This window comes from Peromyscus maniculatus, chromosome 8 (assembly GCF_049852395.1).
Source record: "Peromyscus maniculatus bairdii isolate BWxNUB_F1_BW_parent chromosome 8, HU_Pman_BW_mat_3.1, whole genome shotgun sequence".
Taxonomy (NCBI): Eukaryota; Metazoa; Chordata; class Mammalia; order Rodentia; family Cricetidae; genus Peromyscus; species Peromyscus maniculatus.
The window spans coordinates 3,518,875-3,542,735 of record NC_134859.1 but is presented as its reverse complement, the minus strand read 5'-3'; the positions used below and the strand labels follow the sequence as shown (position 1 = coordinate 3,542,735).

General features: G+C 47.6%; 1 protein-coding gene across 4 annotated transcripts in view; it reads left to right on the top strand.

Annotated features, from left to right (window-relative positions):
• Positions 1-23,861, top strand: part of Snx29 (sorting nexin 29) — a 474,149-nt gene that overhangs the window by 419,778 nt on the left and 30,510 nt on the right. For all 4 annotated transcript variants that reach the window (XM_076577840.1, XM_076577839.1, XM_076577841.1 and 1 more), the window contains one exon: positions 7,169-7,309. In XM_076577840.1, coding sequence (XP_076433955.1) covers positions 7,169-7,309 — 141 coding nt within the window. The remainder of the gene's footprint in view (positions 1-7,168; positions 7,310-23,861) is intronic.

Sequence of the window (23,861 nt, the reverse complement as noted above, 5' to 3'; positions counted from 1 at the left end):
CACAGTAAAACTATGTATAATAAGAACAAATATCAGGTAAGAATTGCATTTGCAATGTCCAGTCCATTTTTATTTTGCAAATTTGCAAAAAATACTCCATTATTTATCCCATCTTTGTGATCCAAAGTTTTGTATATCTAGTCCTATCATAACTAAGGAAAACTATAACTACCTAGTCTTCAACTCCATCAAAGACTCCAAAAGGATAAAATATTACCCTTTTTTGAAATAAATTGGTGTTGCCAGGAGCAGATGTATCTCACTATCATGAAAAACCTCATGTTATTAAATGCCATATTCTGTAGGTCTTTGAGGTATTTGAAGACCATCTATTTAAAATATGTTTCTGATTGACCTTGAAAACATGCCTAATATGACTATAAGTTTGTTATAAATGACTATTAACCTGTATTTCTTTATTATCCTAAATAGCTTTCAAGGACTAAAACTTTACATTACATTTTTAAATGAGCTCATAGGTACAATACCTTAAACAAGAACTAGAAACGTGATACAGTATAACAAAAATAACCTTAAATTTGTATCAATATAAAAAAAATCCATACCAATGTAAAATATTTGAGACTAGTGCTTGTTCAAAAGTAAACTCAACAATCCACCCTTCTATCCCATCATTTCTATACTATATCCCCTCTTTGTCCCTTTGGAAAGAGATCCTTGAATCTAACCTCCTTTGTTTAGCTCTATCCTTGACTATGACCAATTAACAACTTGTAACCAACCCCCCTAAATGATGACAAACATCCATAACCTATCGAACAACTAAAAATAATCCAACCCACCTCTTGGGAATGTGAGAGTTGTGTTCTTTAGACTGCTTCCTGTTGACTGTAGGCTACAGCATTTTTAGGGACCCTGAGAATATTGAGATAATGGTCAAGTCCTGGGAAACTGCTATAACATTTGTTGCTTGGTCTCTGTGCAATGGGAAAGAAAGTGCAGGGCTTATGTGAAGTCCTGGCTGGAGTAGTCTGTGAGGCTGGACCATCTCAGCCAGCAGCCTTGAAGCTGTTCTGGATACAGAACTCTGAGGAAACTGCAACAGAGGCATTTTGAGAGGGTGGATGGATCACCTGGGCCACCTATTTTTATTGGTGTCTGGTCCCCTTGCTCTGAAAACACATAAACTTTTAAAGGTAACATTAACACAAGTATGGGCTGTGTGTTGTACATAAGCCAGCCAAAGGTGATTTTTTGTTTTATGTTTGAGCAGGTAAAATATACATCACCTGTCTTTTTTAGGTTTGTTTCTTTATGTCTGTTGCCAGGATTTTCAGGGGGTCTTCCTTAATCAAATATGATCTCTATCAACCTTAAATGAATCCACAGCCTTTCTTTTTCTGTGGAAACAAAAGCATAACCTCTTCCCAATGTTACATATTTTTGACTTCCATTTTGAAGTTAAGACATTTTAAAAATATATAGGTTGATTTAAATCAGCAGTTTCCATAATCCAGTCTCTCAGCAGCTATTGTTAGTTCACTAGCAATCAAAAAATTTAAAGTCAGCACAACACCATACAGGATCCAGATTCTGTGTATTTTCCATTTTTATGTGGCTTATCTTTTTTATATTATTTTTCTTTAAAGACTTTGTCTTATTATTTATAAACTGTTTTTTCTATGATTATCTATACTCATTTTCTTTTTTTTTTAAGCTTACACACATTTTGTAAACACACTGTAACCTGCTTAGAGGTTTGTTTGTTTTTTTTTCCTGTCTAGGTCTGCTTTACTGCATATTTGTAACCTTTTCTGTCTGCATGAGCAAATCTTTTTTTTAAATAAATGTTTTTATTTTATAATTAATTTAATTTTACATATCAGCCTCCCTCCTCTCACCCCCAACCTTCTCCCCCAATCCACCCACCATTCCCACCTCCTCCACGGCAAGGTCTCCCCTGGGGATTCAGCCCAGCCTGGTAGATTTAGTTGGTAGTTGAGGCAGGGCCCTCCTCCCTGCACCAAGGCTGAGAAAAGTGTCTCAGCATAGACCCTAGGTTCCAAAAAGCCATCTCATGCACCAAGGACAGGTCCCAGTCCCACTACCTGAGGGCCTCCTAAATAGTTCAAGCTCATCAGCTGCCTCACTTATCCAGAGGGCCTGGTCCAGTTCCATGGGGTCTCCTCAGCTATTGGTTCACAGTTTATGTGTTTCCACTAGCTTGGCTATTTGTCCCTGTGCTTTTTCCAATCATGGTCTCGATATCTCTTGCTCATATAATCCCCCCTCTCTCTCACTGGTTGGACTCTTGGAGCTCCACCTGGGGTTTGGCCGTGGATCTCTGCATCTGCTTCCACCAGTCACTAGATAAAAGTTCTATCATGACAGTTAGGGTGTTTGGCCATCTGATCACCAGAGTAGGTCAGCTCAGGCACTCTCTCGACCATTGCCACTAGTCTATAGTGGAGGTATCTTTGTGGATTTCTGAGGACCTCTCTAGCACTCTGCTTCTTCCTATTCCCATAGGGTCTTCATTTATCTCTTTCCTTGTTCTCCTACTTTGTTTCTGATCCAGTTGGGATTTCCTGCTCCCCTAAGCTTTCTTTCCCCCGACCCTTGCCCTCCATTACCCCCACCCCCAGTTTGCTCATGTAGATCTCCTCCATTTCTCTATCACTGAGCAATCCCCGTGTCTTACTTAAGGTCCTCTTTACTAGGTAGCCTCCCTGGAGTTGTGAGTTGCAGTCTGGTTATCCTTTGCTTTACATCTAGTATTCACTTATGAGTGAGTACATACCATGTTTGTCTTTCTGAGTCTGGGTTTCCTCACTCAGGATGATATTTTTCTAGTTTCATCCTGCAAACCTCATGATGTCATTGTTTTTCTCTGCTGAGTAGTATTCCATTGTGTATATATACCACATTTTATTTATCCATTCTTCAGTTGAAGGGCATCTAGGTTGTTTCCAGGTTCTGGCTATTACAAATAATGCTGCTATGAACATAGTTGAGCATATGTCCTTGTGGTATGATTGAGCATTCCTTGGGTATATGCCCAAGAGTGGTATAGCTGGATCTTGAGGGAAGTTGATTCCCAGTTTTCTAAGAAAGGGTCATATTGATTTCCAAAGTGGTCGTACAAGTTTGCATTCCCACTAACTGTGTAGGAGTGTTCCCCTTGCTCCACATCCTCTCAGACATAAGCTGTCTTCAGTGTTTTTTATCTTCGCCATTCTAATGGGTGTAAGATGGTATCTCAGAACTGTTTTGATTTGCATTTCCCTGATGACTAAGGATGTTGAGCAATTCCTTAAATGTCTTTCAGCCATTTGAGCTTCTTCTGTTGAGAATTCTCTGTTTAGCTCTATAGCCCATTTTTTAATTGGACTGTTGGGTATTTTGATGTCTAATTTCTTGAGTTCTTTACATGTTCTGGATATCAGCCCTCTGTCAGATGTGTAGTTGGTGAAGATCTTTTCCCAGTCTGTAGGCTGTTGTTTTGTCTTATTGACTGTGTCCTTTGCACTACAAAAGCTTCTCAGTTTCAAGAGGTCTCATTTATTAATTGTTGCTCTCAGTGTCTGTGCTACTGGTGTAATATTTAGGAAGTGATCTCCTGTGCCAATGTGTTCAAGACTACTTCCTACTTTCTCTTCTATCAGGTTCAGAGTAACTGGATTTATGTTGAGGTCTTTGATCCACTTGGACTTAAGTTTTGTGCAAGTTTTCTGTCTGCCTGATCAAAATCTTAAACCACAGCACAGCTTAGCTCATTGTTGCTTTGGTGGGTTATGCCCGTAGGCTGTGACCTGGATACACATTTCCGTACTGAGGCCTACATGAGAAACTGCAGGACCACAAAGCTGCATTTGACTCCATTTTTGTGTGTTTGGAACATTTTGTTAATCTTTTTTTATGTCTTATGTAGAAATATGTGCCCCCATGTTGGATGCCTTTTGTAACAAGTCTTTTTCTGCCCCGCCATCCAGCTCCCAAATCATGACACAGAGATATCTTATTAATTATGAAAGCTCTGCCAATAACTTAAGCTTGTTTCTAACTAGCTCTTATAACTTAAATTAACCCATTTCTATTTATCTACATCCTGCCACAAGGCTTGTAGCTCTTACCTCTCCTGTACATCCTCCTTCCTCTGTGTTCTTGACTCTATCCTTCTTCTTCCCAGCATCCGTTGTGCCTGGAAATCCTGCTAGCTATTGGCCGCTCAGTTCTTTATTAAGCCAACCAGAGTGACACATCTTTACAGTGTACAAAAAGATTATTCCACAACAGTACTTTCCCTTCAGGCAGAAAATAGTGAGCCCTAGTGCTGACCCCAGCAGCACCCACCAATTTTATTTCCTTCTGCTGGGTCAGGAGATGTGTGGCTTTATCCCTTATTTAAAAGGGTGCTTGGTTGTGTGGGAGAGATTGGCTTTGCATTCCTCCCAAGGAGTTATTGTTTTCATGGCTCAAGCTGAGAAAAGTGGGCTAGTCAGACTAATTTGGGTGGAGGATCACTTTAAAATAAGTGAATAAATTGTAGTTGTTTGTTTTGCTCCTTTGGAGGGCCTGCCACCCAGCTCCCAAATAAATTAGACATAGAGGCTTATTCTTAATTATAAACATCCGGCCTTAGCTTGGCTTGTTGCTTGCCAGCTTTCCTTAACTTAAATAATCCCAGCTGCCTTTTGCCTCTGGGATTTTTCCTTTTCTTCTCCTGTATGCCTTTCCCTCTTACTCCATGGCTTGCTATGTAGCTGGGTGGCTAGCCCCTGATGTCCTCCTCCTTCTGTGGCTCCTAGATATCTCCTCCCAGATTTCTCCCTCTATATATTCTCTCTGCCTGCCAGCCCCGCCCATCCTTTCTCCTGCCTTGCTATTGGCCATTCAGTTCTTTATTAGACCATCAGGTGTTTTGGACAGGCAAAATAGCACAGCTTCACAGAGTTAAACAAATGCAACATAAAGAAATGTAACACACCTTAAAATAATATTCTACAACAATAAAGGAAGGAAGCAAGGAAGCAAGGAAGCAAGGAAGGAAGGAAGGAAGGAAGGAAGGAAGGAAGGAAGGAAGGAAGGAAGGAAGGAAGGAAAGAAGGAAAGAAGGAAAGAAGGAAAGAAGGAAAGAAGGAAGGAAGGACGGACCCTAACAGTTTTCAGCTTAGTCTGGTGGTGTAGAATTCATGTGCAAATCATCTGCACCTCAGGTTTCCCAGGTTTGGATGCCAAGCGGGTTGTTGGGGACCGTTGTTAGTAATCTGGAGGATTGTGATTCTATCATATTAGATCTGAGGGGGAAGTGTAAGTGAGGAGGTGAAATCAGGGCTTTTCTGGCAAGGAGAGTACTTGGAGGTCATGTCTGGGGTCCCAGAGTCCCCTGTGACTTCATTTCAATGGAGCACTGGGGTAGAAAACATGGGACACTGGGGAGAAGACAGCTCTGGGCTCCAAGTCTTCATTTCCCCATTTTCCTGGGCAAGTGACATTGCCTCTGAGTCCATGTCTTCATCTCAGAGGATATGTTCCCACCACCTGCCTGGCAGCTTAGCCTGAGGACAAGAGGAGAAGTGTGTGTCTGGTGTAATGCTCAGCCCATGATAGGTGCTGAGTGCTGAAGGTCTTGTGTTTGGTTGGAGTTTGTCATTTCTGCTCAGCCTTAGGCCTCCCACTCACTGAGTTCAAGGGCTCATTTCCTTAGGTAGTGGAAGACAGAGCTGAGCGCTGTACCCACATCTGTGAGGTGCTGAGGTGAGCCTATCATGGGTGATCCATGGAGCCTTGGCACTCTTCCTGTTCCCCTGGCTATCGGTGGTCTCCAGGTATAGCAACAGTGGCTGCCTGAAATGCACTCTGGGCACCAGCAAAGGCAGGAGTGTGGATACAACAGGAGCCCCAGAGCCTACTCTGCCGTGCGACTCTCAGCCATCAAGCCCTCTGCTCCTGGAGACTGCTCCCGACTTGGCCTGGCAGCTTGCAGGCAACAAGAGACAAAGGCATCATGTTTTGCTGTTGTCTTTGCTCTTGAAGATGAATCAATAAAAGCCTAGGAGGACGGCCAGGCTTACTGCTTAGAGCCTGAGCCTGGCTTCAGATTTAAAGAATGCAAGCATGCACACCATGGCTGCAGCTCATATCTGAGGTCTGCACTACAGGCAGACTGGAGAGTCTTGGGCAGAAACAGGGCCTGTAGAACTGGGTGTGGCTGCCTGTAGGGAAGGCTCAGGAAAAGCAGAGGGAATAGTAAGCATACTTTTACTTCCACTAAGTAAAAAGAGAATTGGCTTCTAAAAATATGTTACAAAGAATGCAGTCAGACTGACTCATAACAAAGATATTTGTTGCCATTCGTATGTAAAGAGGTTTTGAAGATGGAGGGATCCTTGCTTTATATGAAGTACAGAAGTCATTATGCAGAGATTCTACCCTCTTTATGATTCTTAGGTCAAGGGATGTTTTAAAATACATCATCTGGGAGCAGTGGTATGCACCTTTAATACTAGCACTCAGCAGATAGAGAAGTAGGATCTTTGTGAGTTTGAGACTGGCCTGGTCTACACAGCAAGTTCTAGACCAACCAGATGTGCATGGGGAAACCTTTCTCAAACAAACAAACAAAAAGAGCCCCCATTTTTCAGGTTTCCTTACCAGATAGCTGTGCTGTGTCCTGGCAGGTGCCGAGCCCATAAACCACATCAGCATCTTGAGTGTTCTCTGGGAAGTGTCCCAACTTGGCTGAGATTAAGTTATGTCCCTGCATGTGCTTATGGCACCTGGGTGTGACCTTCTGTTCTGCTGGGCCCCTCAGCAGTCTAGAAAACCTTGACCTCACTCCCCTTTGTCCCAGATCAGTTCCTCTACAGTGTGCTGGCCTACTATGTTGTGGTCAGTGTGACTTCAGTCCTGTGGGTCTTGCAGAATTGGTGTCCATGGGCCAGCTTGTAAGCTGCAGATGTGAACAGGGAGATGCATCCGTGCTGTCACTCAGCTGGTGGGGACATACTATGTAGCTGGGCTCTCCTGTCACTTGGCTCACAGACTATTTCCTGTGCCCATTGGTGCCATCAGTGCCCATTTTGTGCTTGGTGCTCAGTGGTATGAGGCAGATGTGGCCCCTGTGTATACAGTGATGTAGCACCTGCCCTTGTGAGGATGACATTAGGGGCTTGAGTTCAGCCTGTCGTCCTTTCTCCCTTGGCAGGTTTACATCCGGATAAAGGATGATGAGTGGAATGTGTATCGGCGGTACACTGAGTTCCGGGCGTTGCATCACCAGCTGCAGAGCATGTTCCCGCAAGTAAGGGCCTACAACTTCCCTCCCAAAAAGGCCATCGGAAACAAGGTATGCATCCAGGGGCCAGGTCACTGCTGCCACTTTTGTCTGTCCTTGAAGACTGAACTCACCACAGAAAAGCTGCAATGTTAGGAAAAACAGAGGAGAAAGTAGCCGCCACCTGGTGGAAGGGCAGTCTTCCTGTGGGTGAGCCTCTCCTTATTTCACCAGGATAGCCTCCTGTGACGCACCAGAGAGCCAGTGTGCTTGGTTCCGTGGGCTGTGCCCTTCCAGTAGGGACACTCAGCACCACCTGTGTTGTGTGACGGCTTCAGAGACCTGCGGGTGCAGGCAGTCTCGGCTGTGGCCTTTAAATGGTATTTTTAAACACGGATCTGTAAGAGGGCTTGGGGGCAAATGAACTCAGTGCACAAGCCTACCACACTGAGTTTAGTTCCTGAACTCATGTGAAGGTGGAAGGAGGTCTTCTGGCTTCCACATGTGTGTACATACATGTGCACATGCACACACAGATAATTTACAAAATTTAAAAAAAAAACATTTTTGGAAGGCCTGGAGAGCTGGCTCAGTCATAATAGTGCTTGTCACACAAGCCTGTGGACCCAAGTTCAACTCCCCAGCACCTACATGGAAATGTGACATGTACCTGTGATCCCCACTAGGGAGATGGCTCGCTGGCCAGCCAGCCTAGCTTATTGGCTAGCTCCTGCTCCGTGAGAGACCATGTCTCAAAAACCAAGGTAGACTCAAGGTTGTGCTCTGGCCTCCACATGCACATGTACATGTGTGCACACAAAGCCACACACAGACACACTTACCACACACAAATGTGCACACATGCACACACACAGAATAAGGTGGCATCTGGGTTGGTTATACTTGCTGACTGCTGTTCTGGTCCAATATTTTCCTGGTTTCAATCATGGTGCTCACCAACATACATGACGGTGGACCAGACTTTCTCAGAGAGGTTTCTTGTATAATGTCTACTCTGTCATGAAAGTGGATGGCCTCTATTGAAAACGTGTCATTAGTCACCATGCAAAGGGCTAGTTGAGACTAAAGGAGGCAGACCTATGTCTGGATGCAGTGTGCTCAGTCAGCTATCCCAGCAGTTGGCCTCATGATTAATACCCTCCTGTTAGCGAGTGGAGACATTTCTCCTCCCTTGTGTTGGGCTGCTGAGGGAGCTTGAAAACCACTGTGCTCTCAGCCCATCACCAGGTCTCTTATCTTGGCCTGGTTTAGTTCACCTGGAGTACATCTGGGCACTAAGGGGTCACTAACTCCATGGATTATTCCAGGTCATCGCCATCTGGAACCATTCAGAATCAAATGAGAAGGAGGCACTTCTGCAGCTACAGGATATTAAACATCCAGTCAGATGTGGGCGTTCAGGACCCTTGAGGACCTGAGAGCAACTGGGGATGACCTTCTACAAGACTGGTTCTCAGCATGGTCTGCCAACCAGGACACTGTATTCTCAGCTCTTGGTCCTCATTAGGACAGTAGCCTCATTACTCTGGCCCTTCATCTGGCACATCCTCCTATCTTCTCTGATTTAGACCCCCCCTCCTCTTGTGATGCCAGTGGGCCATCCAGAAAACCTACAGTGGTCTCCCAACTCAAGATCCTTAAGTTAATCACATCTGCCAAGGCCAATTGTCACGTAAGGTCCTAGGAACTAGCTCAGCCTACCACACTCTTATATTGCTAAGAGCATTCTCTGAATTGAATCAGCTCCTTCTCCACCTCCTGCTTCCTCACCCCCCTTTTATAAGCTCCCACTGAGGCAAAGCCACCAAGAGCACCAGTCCCTGAAACAAGCTCGCCAACTGAGGCTCAGGACTGAGGAATGGTGGGGTTTCTGGAGTTCAGTCATTGTCTTAGTTAGGGTTTCTATCACTGTGAAGAGACACCATGGTAACTCTTATAAAGGAAAACTTTTAATGGGGTGGCTTACAGTTCAGAGATTCAGTCCATTATTGGTATGGTGGGAAGCATGGCAGTGTGCAGGTAGACACAGTGCTGGAGAAGGAGCTGAGAGTTCTACATCTTGATCCACAGGCAGCAGAAGGAGACTGTGTGCCACACTGGGCATAGCTTGAGCATATGAGACCTCAAAGCCCGCCCTCACAGTGACACACTTCCTCTAACAAGGCCGTATACCTCCTAGTAGTGCCACTCCCTATGGGCCAAGCATTCAAACATATGGGAGCTATTCCTAGTCAAACCACCACAGTCATTTAGAAAGAGCAGTGACAATCCTAGGTCTGTCCTGTCTGGAGCGGGGACTGGGAATAGGTTTCCTCTTTGCAGTAGGGCACATGTGACCCCTTCATGCAGGAGAAGCCCCCATCTGCAGTGGGGCACCCATGGTCTCTCCATGCAGAAGTACCACCCCTGCCAGTATGTGGAAGACTTTTCCCCTCCACACTAATGTCTGTAGAGCAGACTTTCTCTTGCTTATTTGTGCGTAAGTGAACATGGGGATGAAGGATACCACCTTGCATAGCCTGGCCCAGTGACCAGCTGGATGGTGGCCAGGTGCCCAGACCAGTTTCCTGTAGACACAGTGGACCTGACTCCCACCAGCCATAGCCTCATCTCTGACCTGCACCATGCCATTCCTCGATGGCTGCTTGGATAGTAATCTTGACCTTGCATGAGGCTGAGGCATATACACTTTCCCTTCATTACACTTTGGCTGAAGACCAAAGAATATTTGAGCAACTCTTTCATGTTTCCAAGAGAGGACTGAGTCAGGGTGTAGACTGTCAATGCCCACCAGGGCCTTCACTGAACTCAGTTAAAGACCAAACTTGTGCAGACTCACATGGGCCCAGTACCTTAGAATATGCTTTTGTGTCCGGATGGCAAGATTTCTAGAAAGCATCTTTTCTTTGATGGGTATATTTCAAAGGTGACCTTCTTGTCATTTTGGAACATGAAGAAGAATCCATACGTGACATCTTTAGGGTGACTGAGTCATGGACAGCCAGTCACTGTGAGCCTTGGCTGTTAACTGACTCACTTCTGAGTTGACTGGTGTGAGCACCATCAGGGACTGGGCTCTACAACCTGTTCTGCACCACGTGAGTGTCTGTGTACCTCCCACACATTGCTGTCACAGTGACCGTGGCAACTGTGAGGCAGTGGGTCTCAGCAGGAATTTCCCAACTGAATTCAAACAGCAGGAACCTTGCTGGGCAGCTAGAGGCAGCTCTCCTTCCTCCTCCTGCTGGGTGGGTTTTTCAGGATGTGCAAGAGGCAGGGCAGGCTAGGCCACTGACTTCCAGGAAGCCCCTGCAGACTCAGGGGCTTGGGCGGAGGCTCAGTGCTGATTCTCTCTGTTACAGTTCAGTGAATGGATGGGAACCAAGAACGCCAGGCCCTTCTGAACATTCACTTGTCACTGAGGCAAGGCAAATTCCTTTCAACTTGTTGGAGAAATTGTTCCTTCAAATGCTCATTAAAAACACATAGGAAGACAGTGTACTGAGCTGGGTTTGCTGTCCTGCTGAACTCACCCCCAAGCAGTCCCTAAGAGGGAGGTGTGGAAGCAGAACTGGTAGCCTCTCAAAGGACTTGAGGCTAAAGAATGCTTCACTGTTGCGTGTGCCCCGGATTCTGGGACATCGCACTAGGTGCAAGGAGATTAGATGAGCGAACTCGTGGCCTCTGTCAGCCGGCGGTGTTGCAGGGAGAGTGTCACTAGTCACTTCACACCAGGGCACTGTGTCTGGGGCAGTGAGGAAGGGAGAGGAGTTGGCTGCAGGAGGCCAGTGCTGGAGGAGCCCGCAGGACCTTCTGGTGACAGGTTTGTTAGAGAGGCCAGTGGGAGCCACTCGGGGGTTGTGTGTCTTCCATCCACCCTGCATCAGGCTGCTGTAGACTACACAGCAAAGGACCATGGGAGGAGCAAGAGGCCAGCCTAGGCTACAGAGTGCAACCTTGTCTGAGGAAAACAAGTACAACAAAAGGGAAAGCTTCAGAATCTTCAGAAGCAGTGACGACTCTTCAAGACATAGTCACGACATCAGTTGAGCAGTGATCCTGCTGTAGGCTCCAGGGTAGAGTCTGTCAGCCTGCCCGGTCAGGCTTCTGGAGGCACCTGACCCCTTGGTATGTGTTCCCACCCCCATGCTTAGTGTCTCTTCTATGGCCATTCACACACTCCCCTGCACCACATTCCCACTTGGGAGCCATCTGTGGAGCTGAGGTACCTTCCTCACAGTCCATCCTTGGGCCTGTGCAAACCTTCCCGGAGATCAGAAGCACATGGAGACAGCCACTGTTCATTCCTCCCTTTACCATGCCTGAGAGCCCTTGAGTGGGAGAGAGCGATAGGAATGGGACAGTGGGGTGGGGGAGGAGAGAGCAGGGGAGGAAGCCAGGGGATGCTTCCTTTGCTTTTCCTCGATGGGTAGCCTTGGGCAAGTTACCTGACCTCTCTGTGCCTGCCCCTCCAATACCAGGAACAGTCCTAGCACCCGAGTGCTGGTTTTTCTAAAGTACTTAGGGGAATATCTGGTAGTGCTCAGTGTCCATCTTTTAAAAATAAAGAGATGTGGGACGGTGCCTCAAGTAGGGCAAGCCAACGTTAGTACTCCTCCTTGCTGGTGACACCGAGACTCTGGGCCTATGCACGGGGCATCCTGTGCCAGGAGGCCCCGCCAGCACCCCGACCAGCCCTGGACCTCATACACACAGCCACATGCAGCCACACGCAGCCAGCCACACGCCGCTCTCATCGTGCACTTCTGTGGTGCCCTATATGAAATGCACGTAGACCAGGAAGCTGGGGCTCAGGGGCAGTGAGCATCCTGCTGAGGCCCAGGGGCACATAGGTGACAGAGGTAGGAACAGGTGACATTCTTCCAAAACCTCTGCACCAACTTCTCCCTCCACTCCACACCAGCCTCTGGAGCTATGACTCTCAGGTGTCTGTATGGAGCTGCAGTACCCAGGGACGCCCCTGTCACAAAATCCCCTGCTTGGAATGGAGAGATGTGGTGGTGAGACCCCCATGGCTAGTTTTCCAAAGAGAAATTGGGGAGTAAAAGGAGCTGTGTCCAAACAAAGCAGAAACAGAAGCTCTGCTCCTTTGCCCTGTGCTCTGCATGCAGGCCTGGTGCCTCATACTGAGCAAGGGCAGAGAGGAGCCCCGGTTTCTCTTGAGTCAGTAAATGGCACTGAAGGGACTTTTCTGTACATAGTCATTTTGCCCAGAAATCCATCTCAGAACAGTGACACACATGAGCTCAGCCTTGAAGTGGGGGAAAACAGAGCTTCTTGGGGAGACTTCAATATCAAATGTACTAAAGACTTTGCCGCCATTCTTGAAGAACTAGAAATGTGGGTGCCACTGCACCCCATGTCTGCTGCCTGTGGCACAGGGGGAGGTTGAACTCAGGGCTGCTCTGGCTTTCTCATGTTCTGGCGTGTGCCACCTCCTGGAAGCCTTGTCTAATGTCGTGTGTTTCTTTCCCACACTCCATACCAGCTGCCCGATGATACCATGGACAGAAGATGCTGTCTTTGGTAGGCAGAGTGAGCACAGAGCACGAACCTGTGACAAGTCCCAAGCTCAAGTGGCAGAAACTGGTGTGTGGCAGCTATTTTATTCATCCATTTCCTTTCTCTGTTTCCTCTTTCATTTGATTGACAGGCGCTGGTGTAGATGCACAGATAGTGTTTATTGAAAGAGATGGTTGATTCCCATGTGGTACCATCTGACTTGACCACTGTCCTCTAGACATTGGAAAGCTAATGTTAATAGGATGTTCAACATCTTCATCAGGTGTGATGCTCATACCTGTAGTCCCAGTATTCTGGAGGCTGAGTCTGGAGGAACCTGTGTTTGAGGTCAGCATTAGCTACATAGCAAGTTCCAGACCAGCCTGGGTTATATAAAGAGACCCTGTCTCAGACCTAACCAGTTATGCCTGATGACAAAAAGGAGCTGTGTGATACTTGGGGCAGCCTTCCCGGATAGCCAGCCACAAGTGGCTGCCTCCCCACTTCACCTCTGTCTGGCTGAGCTTGAGAGCCTTGTTTTCATGCCAAGCCCACTGCTTTCCTAATTGACACGAATTACAAGATGCTTGACTCTGCCTGGCATTTGATCTTTTCTACAGTGTTTCTGGGGCTGTTAGATTGCTTGTATATCATTATTTAATCTCCCCCTCCAGCTTAAAAGGCCTTCAGAATATATATAACCTGTGTTCCAGCTGCTGGTTTTGTGTGTGTGTTTGGACAGCTGATTAAAATGGCACCAGAGAAGAGTCCTTCTGGCTCTTATTCTCTTCTTGAGTAATAATTGAGAATAATTGCCACCTCCCCTCCAGTGTTTCCATTCATATGGAGGGCTGGGTATCACAAACTTTGGCATGCTGGGAAAAATATGTGTATTTCCAGTGTCTCTGATCCCTGGCATTTTAGTGATTGTCACTGGCCCCGATTTTCTGGGGTGCCCACTAGCTGTCTTCCTCTGTAGCCAAGGACTTCTTCAGAAGTCGTGAGATCTGGGGACAGAGTGTAGGCCTCCTTCAGGTCCTTCTCACTGAGGAACACTGGCTGGTAACCTTGGGCAAGTCGCACAGCTTCTGTCAATCAGTGCATGGCAGCTTGCTGACAGCTCCGATTCTTGTCACATACTGCACTGGCATAGCACACACACACACACACACACACACACACACACACACACACACACACACACGCCCCATGCTAGCTTTAAAAGTGCTCCAGGGGGAAGCCACCCTAACTTGGCTTCTGCTGTGGTCTGGCAGTGAAATGCCTCTCTCCCAAACACCTGAGGCTCATGTGTTAGAGCACTCGGCCCCCAGGTGGTGTTGCTACTCTAGAAGGTTGTGAAACCTTTAGGAAGAGGTCGGTCCCTAGGGGGTGGATGTGACACCTGAGCGCCTGGCCCTGCCTCCTGTTGATGCAGTGTGACAGCCCATCTCCTGCCCCACGGTCCCCAGCCTTTCCATGAAGGTGCCAGTGTGGTGGCTGTAGGTGGTTTATCCCAGTAGAGGAAAGTCACTGCTGTTTGCTCTTTCATCTCCTCACCTTGTTGAGGAATGGCTGCTGGTCCTCCTGCATAGTATAGCCTGGCCTGGAACTCCTCACTCTGTAGCCTAGGCTGGCCTGGAGTGGTCCATGAGCTTCCAGATCCTGACTGGGAGGATTCCAGGTGCACCACACTCCAAGCTCTGTTGTTCTGTTTTAAACTGGGTTTAAACCTGATTTTTAATAAACCTTCATATTCCAACCCGAAGGCACTGTTCAGTGTATTTCCCACAGTGAACACACCCCAGCACCCCTGCAAGCAACACTAGGCCAAGTCAGGCCCCAGCACCGGGGACATCTTGCTGTCACTCTCTACAAGGCACCATGGTCCTGGTTCTAATTTCTAATGCCATAGATTATCTGAGGCCTGAGAACCTCACGTGAAGGAATTCCAAACTTGAAATTCTCTTGCTTTTTCTCTCCACACCACAGCTGTCAGACTCCTGTGCTGCTGCGTGGGGTACCTACTGGTTCCACTTGATTGCTGCGTAGTAGTCCATGCGGTGAGGACACCACAGTTTAAGTGTCTCTTCTGTCTCTAGAAGCTTGAATGGCATTGGCTAATTATAAATCATGCTGTGTTTAACCTTCTACCCTTCTCTTCTGCTTTCTGGGGGCTGAACTCAGAGATGGAATCGCTAGTCAAATAGTGTGTAGATCTGCCTTGTTCATTTTTAGTTTTAAAAATAGGGTCTCCCTCTGTAGCCCAGGCTGGCCTGGGACTTGCGATTCTTCTGGCGCATGCCTGATTGCATTGGGATTACGGGCATGAGCCGCCACCCCAGCTAGTTTGGCTCCTTGAAAGAAGGGAAAAGGAAAGAACCCGTAGGATGAGAAAACTGTCCATCTTCCCACCACGTGGAATCAACAACCATGCACATTTTGTCCTTTCTACTTTTAAGCTCCTAAAAAAAAATGCAAAATTTTCTGATAGTCCCCAGAGTAACCAGAAAGCTGTAATGAGTACATTATATTATATATATTATATACATATTTATTATATATTATATATATATATATGTTATAAAAGTGTTTTCTTTGTATGGCTCTGCATAAATGATGCCACTCTTTATGTATCAGCCTCCTGATTTCTGGGATTATAGGTATTCACCACCATGCCTGCTTGGTCACTGTAGCAGAGGCATCCTGTGCCTGCCTACCACCTCATGTCTACTTGAGACTCAGTTTCCCTAGGCAGGCTTAGGTATGAGGCTGCTGGCTGATGAGACATTCATGTCTTCATTCCATTGTTGAACTCTTTTGCCAAATTGATCCCCAAGGCAGCCTCGCTTGTTCACTTCCCGTGGGTGGAGATGGACCTACCCTCTCCAAGTACCTGTTTCATTTCTGTTTTGCCAACACTGGGCCCAGCATAGTATTTTATCCCAGTTTTGAATTCATCCCAGATTCCAGATAACTGGTGACATTAGCGGTTCAAATGTCCTTTTCTTTGTTTTACCTTGTAAGCCTGTGAGCCCATGGTCACTTTTCTCCTGGATCTGGATCTGTGTCTTGCAGGTGTCACCCTTTGTCTCCACGGTGCTTTACTAAGACATGCCTTGTATCCTTGTGGGGGTGGCAGCTTGGACTCCTTATCCCTGGGACCCAGACTTCACCTCCTCCCTGTGTGTGCTCTGTCTTCCCCCACTTCCTACATTGCCCCCTTAATCTCGTCATGAACACTTATTTACATACATGCCTGCTTCTCTGCCTGCCAATCAGTCAGCCTAATTGAGGAGCCCTGCCTCTTGGAGGGAGCAGTGACTTCTCAGGAGTTCATCACCCCTGGAGACTTGCATATGACTCATGCAAGTAGAGGCTAGATTTGCACTTCTCTGCATGGAGGAGCATTAGGCCCCGAATTGTGTTCTTTGTGTGTACATTCCATGGACACCAGAGGCCAACTTTGGGTATCATTGCTCAGGTACCACCCACCTTGTTTTTTTGAGACAGGGTCTCTCACTGACCTGGTTCTCAGCAATCAGGTGGACTAACTGGCCAGTGAGTACCCCAGGATCTGCTTGTCTATACCCCTGGGATTATAAACACATGCCACCATGTCAGGATATTTTATATGGGTCCTGGGGATTGACCCAGGTCCTTGTACTATTGAGGCATTTCTGTCCACAGCCACAACCTTCTCTGCAAAACCAAAATCATGTTCTTTAGTGAACGTTATTCAAGGGAACATTTGTATTAGTCAGGTCTCTATGGAGCAATAGAACATATAGAATGCATATATATATACATGTGTGTATATGTATGTACATATATACATATACATATACATACACATATCACACACACACACACACACACACACACACACACACACACACCACACACACACACACATGGGGGGGGCGATTTATTAGAGTGGCTTACAGGCTGTGGTCCAGCTAGTTCAATAATGGTTGCCTACCAGTGGAAGGTCCAAGAATTCAGTAGTTGTTCAGTTCATGAGGCTGGATGTCTCAGCTGATATTCAATATCTGCTAGAATCCTGAAGAAGTAGGTTCTAAAGCCAGTGAAGGAATGGGCTTTGCCAGCGAGAGTGAGGGCAAGCAGACAGAGAACAAGAAATTCCTTCTTCCGTGTCCTTATATAGCAGTGGTTCTCAACCTGTGGGTCACAGCCACTGGAAAATACATATTTCTGATGGTCTTAGAAACTGAGACACCGCTCAGTAGCAAATTACAGTTATGAAGTAGCAATGGAAATAAATTTATAACTGGGGCAGGGGGGTAAAGGGAAGGGGGCAGGAGGGGGTAGGAACATGAGGAATCCAGATGGCCGAGTTGGAGGAAGGTTGGAGAGGGAGAGCAACAGAAGAGATATCTTGACAGAGAGAGCCATTATGGGGTTAGAGAGAAGTCTGGTGCCAGGGACATTCCCAGGAATCCACTGGATGACTCCAGCTAAGACAGTTGGCAATAGTGGAGAGGGTGCCTGAACTGGCCTTATCCTATAATCAGATTGGTGACTTCCCTAACTGTCAACAGGGAGCCTTCATCCAGTGACTGATGGGAGCAGATGCAGAGATCCACAGCTAAGCACTGGGCTGAGCTCTGAGAGTCCAGTTGAAGAGAGGGAGGAGGGATTGTATGAGCAAGGAGGGTCAAGATCATGAGGGGGAAACCCGCAGAGACAGCTGACCTGGGTCATGGGGGCTCATAGACTCTAGACGGACAGCTGGGGAGACTATATGGGACTGACCTAAGCTTTCTGCTTGTGGATGATAGTTGTGTAGCTTGATCTGTTTGTGGCCCCTAGCAGTGGGACCAAGATTTGTCCCTGGCACACGAGCTGGCTTTTTGGAACCTCCTCACTATGGTGGGAGGCCTCGCTCAGTCTTGATGCAGGGGGGAGGAGCGTGGTCCTGCCCCAACTTGGCATGTCATGCTTTGTTGACTCCTTTGGGAGGCCTTACCCTTTCTGAGGAGTGGATGAAGTGGGCATAAAGTAGGTGGGGGGAAAGGGAGGGGAAACTGTGGTTGGTATGTAAAATAAATAAAAAATGTAATAAAAAAAGAAATTTATGGTTGGGGGTTCCTAAAACCATCAGAAAACATATTTCCAATGGATGTGGCCCACAGATTGAGTACCAGTCATATAGGCTGCTACCACGTGTGGCCCAGATTAAAAGTGTCTTTCTGCCTCCAGATCCATATTAGAATCGGGTTTTCCCACTTCAAATGGTTTAAGGAAAAAAATCCCTCACAGGTGTACCCAACCACTTGAGTTTTAGTTAATTGCAGATGTCGTCAAGTTGTCTACCTAGAAGAGCCAGCACACCCCCTCCAGTCCTCTCCTGGAATGGCTGTGGGAGTGTGGCCTCTTGTGTAGCAGGGGCTTTTTCTGGAGAGCTGTTTCTCTCGACTGGGTCACAGAAGCATTAAATTCAGCCCCCAGAACATTCTCATCATTTAGTTTCCTGGGGCTTCTGCCTTCTGAGGGAAGGTGCAGTTCTTTTTTTATAATGAGTTTTGAAGCTTTTTTGAGCCAAGTGCCTGATCCTCATAAGCTGCTGAAAATGGAACTGTTTTGAGTCACAAAGGAGCCTTTGATCTTGCTTGTGGCTCTCCCCATGAACCAGGCAGCCTTCTTCCTATTAGCAGGAAATAAACAGAATCCTGTTCACATCAGCAGGGCTGTCCTAAAAGAATATAGCCCTGATTGCTATCTATGCACAGGCACTACTCACAAAGCATAGGCTGTGCCCATGTGCACACTCTCATTTAATCTCCGGGTGGTCACACCTTGTAGGATAACACCTGTCCCCCTTTACACATGAATCCTCAATCCCCATCTTGCCTCAGGACCTTAGTATGCACATTTGCTCTACTCCTGTCATAGTGGGTCTTTCTTCTCTGTAAAGGTTCATCTTGAGTCCTTCCTTCTCAGAGAAGTCACCCCCTTGAGGGTAGCTTTCTTGATTCCTTGTTTTTCTCCTCATAGCTTTAGTATGACTTCACATTTAGTGGTTTGTTTCTGTACATGAGGGTATCTGTGTACTAGGAGAGACACAGAAACTTCAGCTAAGGATGGCATGGTGTAGTTTGTAGTTTAGAGATGTCACTGCCAGGTGGAGGATGGGGAGACTGTAGGTGAAGGATGGGGAGACTGCAGGTGGAGGATAGGGAGACTGCAGGTGGAGGATGGGGAGACTGTAGGTGGAGTATGGGGAGACTGCAGGTGGAGGATGGGGAGACTGCAGGTGGAGGATGGGGAGACTGCAGGTGGAAGATGGGGAGACTGCAGGTGGAGGATGGGGAGACTGTAGGTGGAGGATGGGGAGACTGCAGGTGGAGGATGGAGAGACTGCAGGTGGAGGATGGGGAGACTGCAGGTGGAGGATGGGGAGACTGCAGGTGGAAGATGGGGAGACTGCAGGTGGAAGATGGGGAGACTGCAGGTGGAGGATGGGGAGACTGCAGGTGGAGGATGGGGAGACTGCAGGTGGAGGATGGGGAGACTGCAGGTGGGGGGTGGGGAGACTGCAGGTGGAGGATGGGAGACTGCAGGTGGAGGATGGGGAGACTGCAGGTGGGGGATGGGGAGACTGCAGGTGGAGGATGGGAGACTGCAGGTGGAGGATGGGGAGACTGCAGGTGGAGGATGGGGAGACTGCAGGTAGGGGATGGGGTTCCTGCTAGGTGAAAGATGGGGTTGTCATGCAGGAGACCTAGGAGAGCATGCCAGAGTAAGCTAGCAAAAGTCTTTGAAGGCTGAAAGGGGACTTAGAAGGCAGAGACAACCTGGTGGAACTGAGTCCCTCAGGAAAGTCAGGTCCACACTGATGATGTTGGTCTCCATGTAAGGTCTAGAATGATGCTGTGGTCAGAGCCCCAGAGCAGATCTTGTCAGCGGGTGACCCAAAGGCCACATTCCTCCTGAGATCTGGTTTGTGTCTCAAGTAAGGGCAGTGACAGTGATGAGACCCATAGTGGCAACTGAGGGGGCGGGGCTTCACAGTAACCAAGCAAGGGCTTCTTCTTGAACTCACATTCTCTATGGCAGCTGTTGGTCATCGCCCAGTGCCCTGGGTCCTTCCCTGTCTGTCCCCCTGCTTTCACAGGCTGCACCCTGCTGTGACAGCTTTTGAATTTTGTCACCCTGGAGGTTCAGGGCAGGCTTCTTGGAAGGAATACCTTCTTTTTTCATCTAAGTTTTGTTTGTTTGTTATTTGGAGATAGCATCTCACTGTGCAGCCCGAGGCAACTTAATGAGAATGTACTGGCTTGGGTAGGAGTCTGACTTCAGGAATGGCTGACCGAGGAGTCCAGGGTGGCCTCTTGCTTGGGTATTCACTGACTCCTGCTTGCTGTCTGATGGTTTCTTGCTCTGCCTGCTTCTTTTTAAGTTGGCTTTCTTGTCAGGTACAATCCTTCCTGGGCAAACATGCCCTCCCTTTCCAGCTCACTGTCTACCAGTAGAACTCCTCAGGCAGAAGGAGCAGTTGCTTTCATGGTAGATTCATGCTGGGGTCCTGTGCTATGCCAGGCTCAGTAACCAAGGTCAGCCAAGTCATGTTCATGAGTAAATCTTGCCTACACCACGTTCCTTCACCCTGTTGCCTGCCACCTCTGTCTTGAGAAGCTATTGTGTCAGCCTGTGTACAGCAGGGAACTAACTATACAAGAGCCTTGTTCTGGAAGACTGGCTCACACAGATGATCTTCAATTATTTCTGAATGACATAAGGTGGCTAAGAACTGTGTCTGAGCTGTGTTGGAAGGGTGGCCCAGGTCATAGTATTGTCAGAAATGGCATAGCGTAGAATTTCTTCAAAACACACACACACACACACACACACACACACACACACACACACACACACACACACGTCTTAGTCAGTGTTCTATTACTGTGAAGAGACACCATGACCATGGCAACTCTTAAAAAGGAAAACATTTAATTAGGGCTAGCATACAGTTTCAGAGGTTTTGTCCATTAACATCATGGCAGGAAACATGGCAGTATGTAGGCAGACACAGTGCTGGAGAAGGAGCTGAGAGTTCTACATCTTGATCCACAGGCAGCAGGCAGAGTCCACCTGAGTGACACACTTCCTCCAACAAGGCTACACTTCCTAATCCTCCTCAAGTAATGCCACACTTTGATGACTAAGCATTCAATATGTGAGCCTATGGGGGCCATTCATTTCAAACCACCACACACACACCCATGCATGCACAAATTTCCCATTGTTGCCAACCAGAGTGGTCTTACTCAGCTCTCCTTGAAAGACAAGAGTTGACATGGGGGTGGCAAGGCTATCAGATGCCAGCAATGAAGTGTCACTTGGGCCTGACCTTTAGTCACGTGCATCACGAGTGGCCCTGTACACTGGGGAATAAACCCAAACCTCATTTGGGATGGGCAGCTCAGTCTTTTGTTAAGCTGGACCCACAAGCTTGCCAGACAGCTTCCCGTTTGTTTCCCACCCCTGCCTTTTCTCCTCACCCTTCCCTGATCCTGCCTGCCTCTTGCAGTGGAGGAAGAGAGCCCAACTCAGAGCACTTGCTAAGGATTCTCACGGAAGGCCTCCCTTGGCAGCAGCAGTGGGCCGGGGTTCTTGGCCATTTCCTTTGGTGTCACAGCAACACCTCCCACCCCAATCAACTTGGCTTTGGGGTACAAATGAGGCCTTAAACACTTTGATTCTAGAGACAGTCAAGCCCAACAGCTGCCCCTTTCCAGTGGGTGGTGCTGAGCTCCAGAGACCCTACAGATGTGAGAGATCCTACAGATATGGGTGTTGATGAGGCAGTTCCCAAGCTGGGCAGTAGGGGGGCATGGCCTTCCCACACTCTCTTGTACCACCTCAGAATCCTGCTGGTGTCTATTGTACCAGGATGGGCTGTGTCCTGTATCCCTGCCCCAGGCTGAATCAGGCTGCTTTCCAGAGGCAGGCAGGGCTCAGGCTTGCACTTCCCATGTGCTGTTCACTGTGGTCATTCAGCAGAGGGACCTGAAACAGTGATGAAGATGATACTGACCTTACTTTATGGAGTGTTCAGCCCAGCAAGAGACAGGAGACTCTAAACAAGCCTATAATAAAGGTGCATCTCTATGGTGCCTGGTGCCCTACAGTGACCAGGTGGGGCTGTAGTAGAGGGTTTGAGCTGGTCAGGAGTCAGGTCAGGACTGCTAAACTGAGTGGCAGTTGGCCTGTCACCATTAACCTGGGATGCTGTAGTGGCTAGATACTAGTTCTATACTACACACTGGGTCCCCAGTCCTTTCCTGGGGAAAGGTGGAAAGATGCCCATCCCCTGTGGAGACTTGAGATGCTATGTCCAGGCTCAGGACACTTGTGACCCAAGCAGGCAGATGCCCAATACATACATGTAAGCTTTTCCTCCAAGACTAGAGCTGGACAAGATCAGATTATGCTGCACATAATGTCTTCTCCCTTGGGACTTTGGGGGGCGGGGCTCTAGGGTTAGAATGTGTAGTTCAAATCTCGATACCAGTGTTTAAACGAATCATCCTGCTATACCTCAATGACTTCAAGCAGAAAGATAACGGCATCTCATTCTTGAGGTTATTGGGAGGTCATGTAAAGATTGATTCCACAAGAAGCATTCAGAAACCTCTGGTACTAGTGTCTGCCAGGCCAAGGTAGAATGCAAAATGTCCTGGGTCTCCTGGCCCGAGTGCCTGTTAGTGCCACCCACTGCCCACTATTCTCATCAGCTCTCCCTAGTGGTCAGGGCACTGTGCATGGCATGGCTCCATTCTACAGATGGGCAAATTGAGGCTCAGAGGGGCCAGCCAAAGTTCAACCTGGTTATCTAGCCTAGTTCTTGTTTTGGGGTCTGAAACAGAACTACACTTCTGTTTGTTAGTCATTTTTGTCACTATAAATGTGGTGGTTTGAAAGAAAATGACCCCTCCAAAGGGAGTGGCACTATTAGGAGGTGTGGCCTTGAAGGAAGTGAGTCACTGTAGAGGCAGACTTTGAGGTCTCATATATGCTTAAGATACTGCCTAGTGTCGCAGACCACTTACTTCCTGTTGCCTGCAGATGTAGGGCTCTCAGCTCCTTCTCCAGCACCACATGTGCTTGTGCGCTGCCAAGTCCCACCATGATCAGGGAGTGAACCTCTGAACTGTAAGCCAGCCCCAGTTAAACGTTTTCCTTTATGAGAATTGCCATGGTCATGGCATCTATTAGGCAATAAAAACCCTAAGACAGAAGTTGGTACCAGGGACTGGGGTATTGCTGTGACAGGCTTGACCATGTTTTGGTTTGGAGGAATCTGGACTTTGGTACTTTGGGTTAGGAAAGTAGTAGAATGCTTTAAGTGCTGCTTAATAGGCCATACTAGTAGGAGCATGGAAGACAGTTAACATAACTGTGAGGACTGGACCCCAGTGATCTACTTCCTCAAGACAGATCCCACATCCTAAAGTTTCTACAACATCCCCAAACAGCACCCCCAGTTGGGAGCCAAGGGTCTAGATACATGAGCCTGTGAGGGACATCTCTATTTAAATCAAAGCACTTCCTCACTGCATAAAGTCCTTCACCCAAGGACTTGGGTGATGAAACCTAACAGCAGCTGTGGCTTCTGGGACTCAATCACCGCTGGAAGTCATAGGCCTTTGTCAGGTCACCGCACAGCTACAGTTACTGACTTGGAGTATCCTGAAGTTTATAATGAGTTTGCAGTTGCTGTAGCCATGAGACCCACCAACAGACCTTAGGATTGACGAGTCAGCACAGAGGCCCTTGTGGGTGCTATGTCATGGCTCCAGGGAGTATGTTCAATAGGAAGGGCTTTTCTTTTTGTTCTGTATATCTGTACCATGACTTGAGAATTGTCAGTCTGAAAAGGGCCACACAGTACTCCAGACCTCATCTTCACTGTCCTTGCCCCTCTGGGGACACCACCTACCACTGCAGCTTAGAGCTGCCTCTATCTTGCTTGTCTTTTCCCTGTTTTTTTTTTTTTCCTGAATTCCTTTTTGTGAAGCTGGTGCTAGATAAATAGTGGGACAGGAGGAACTTACTG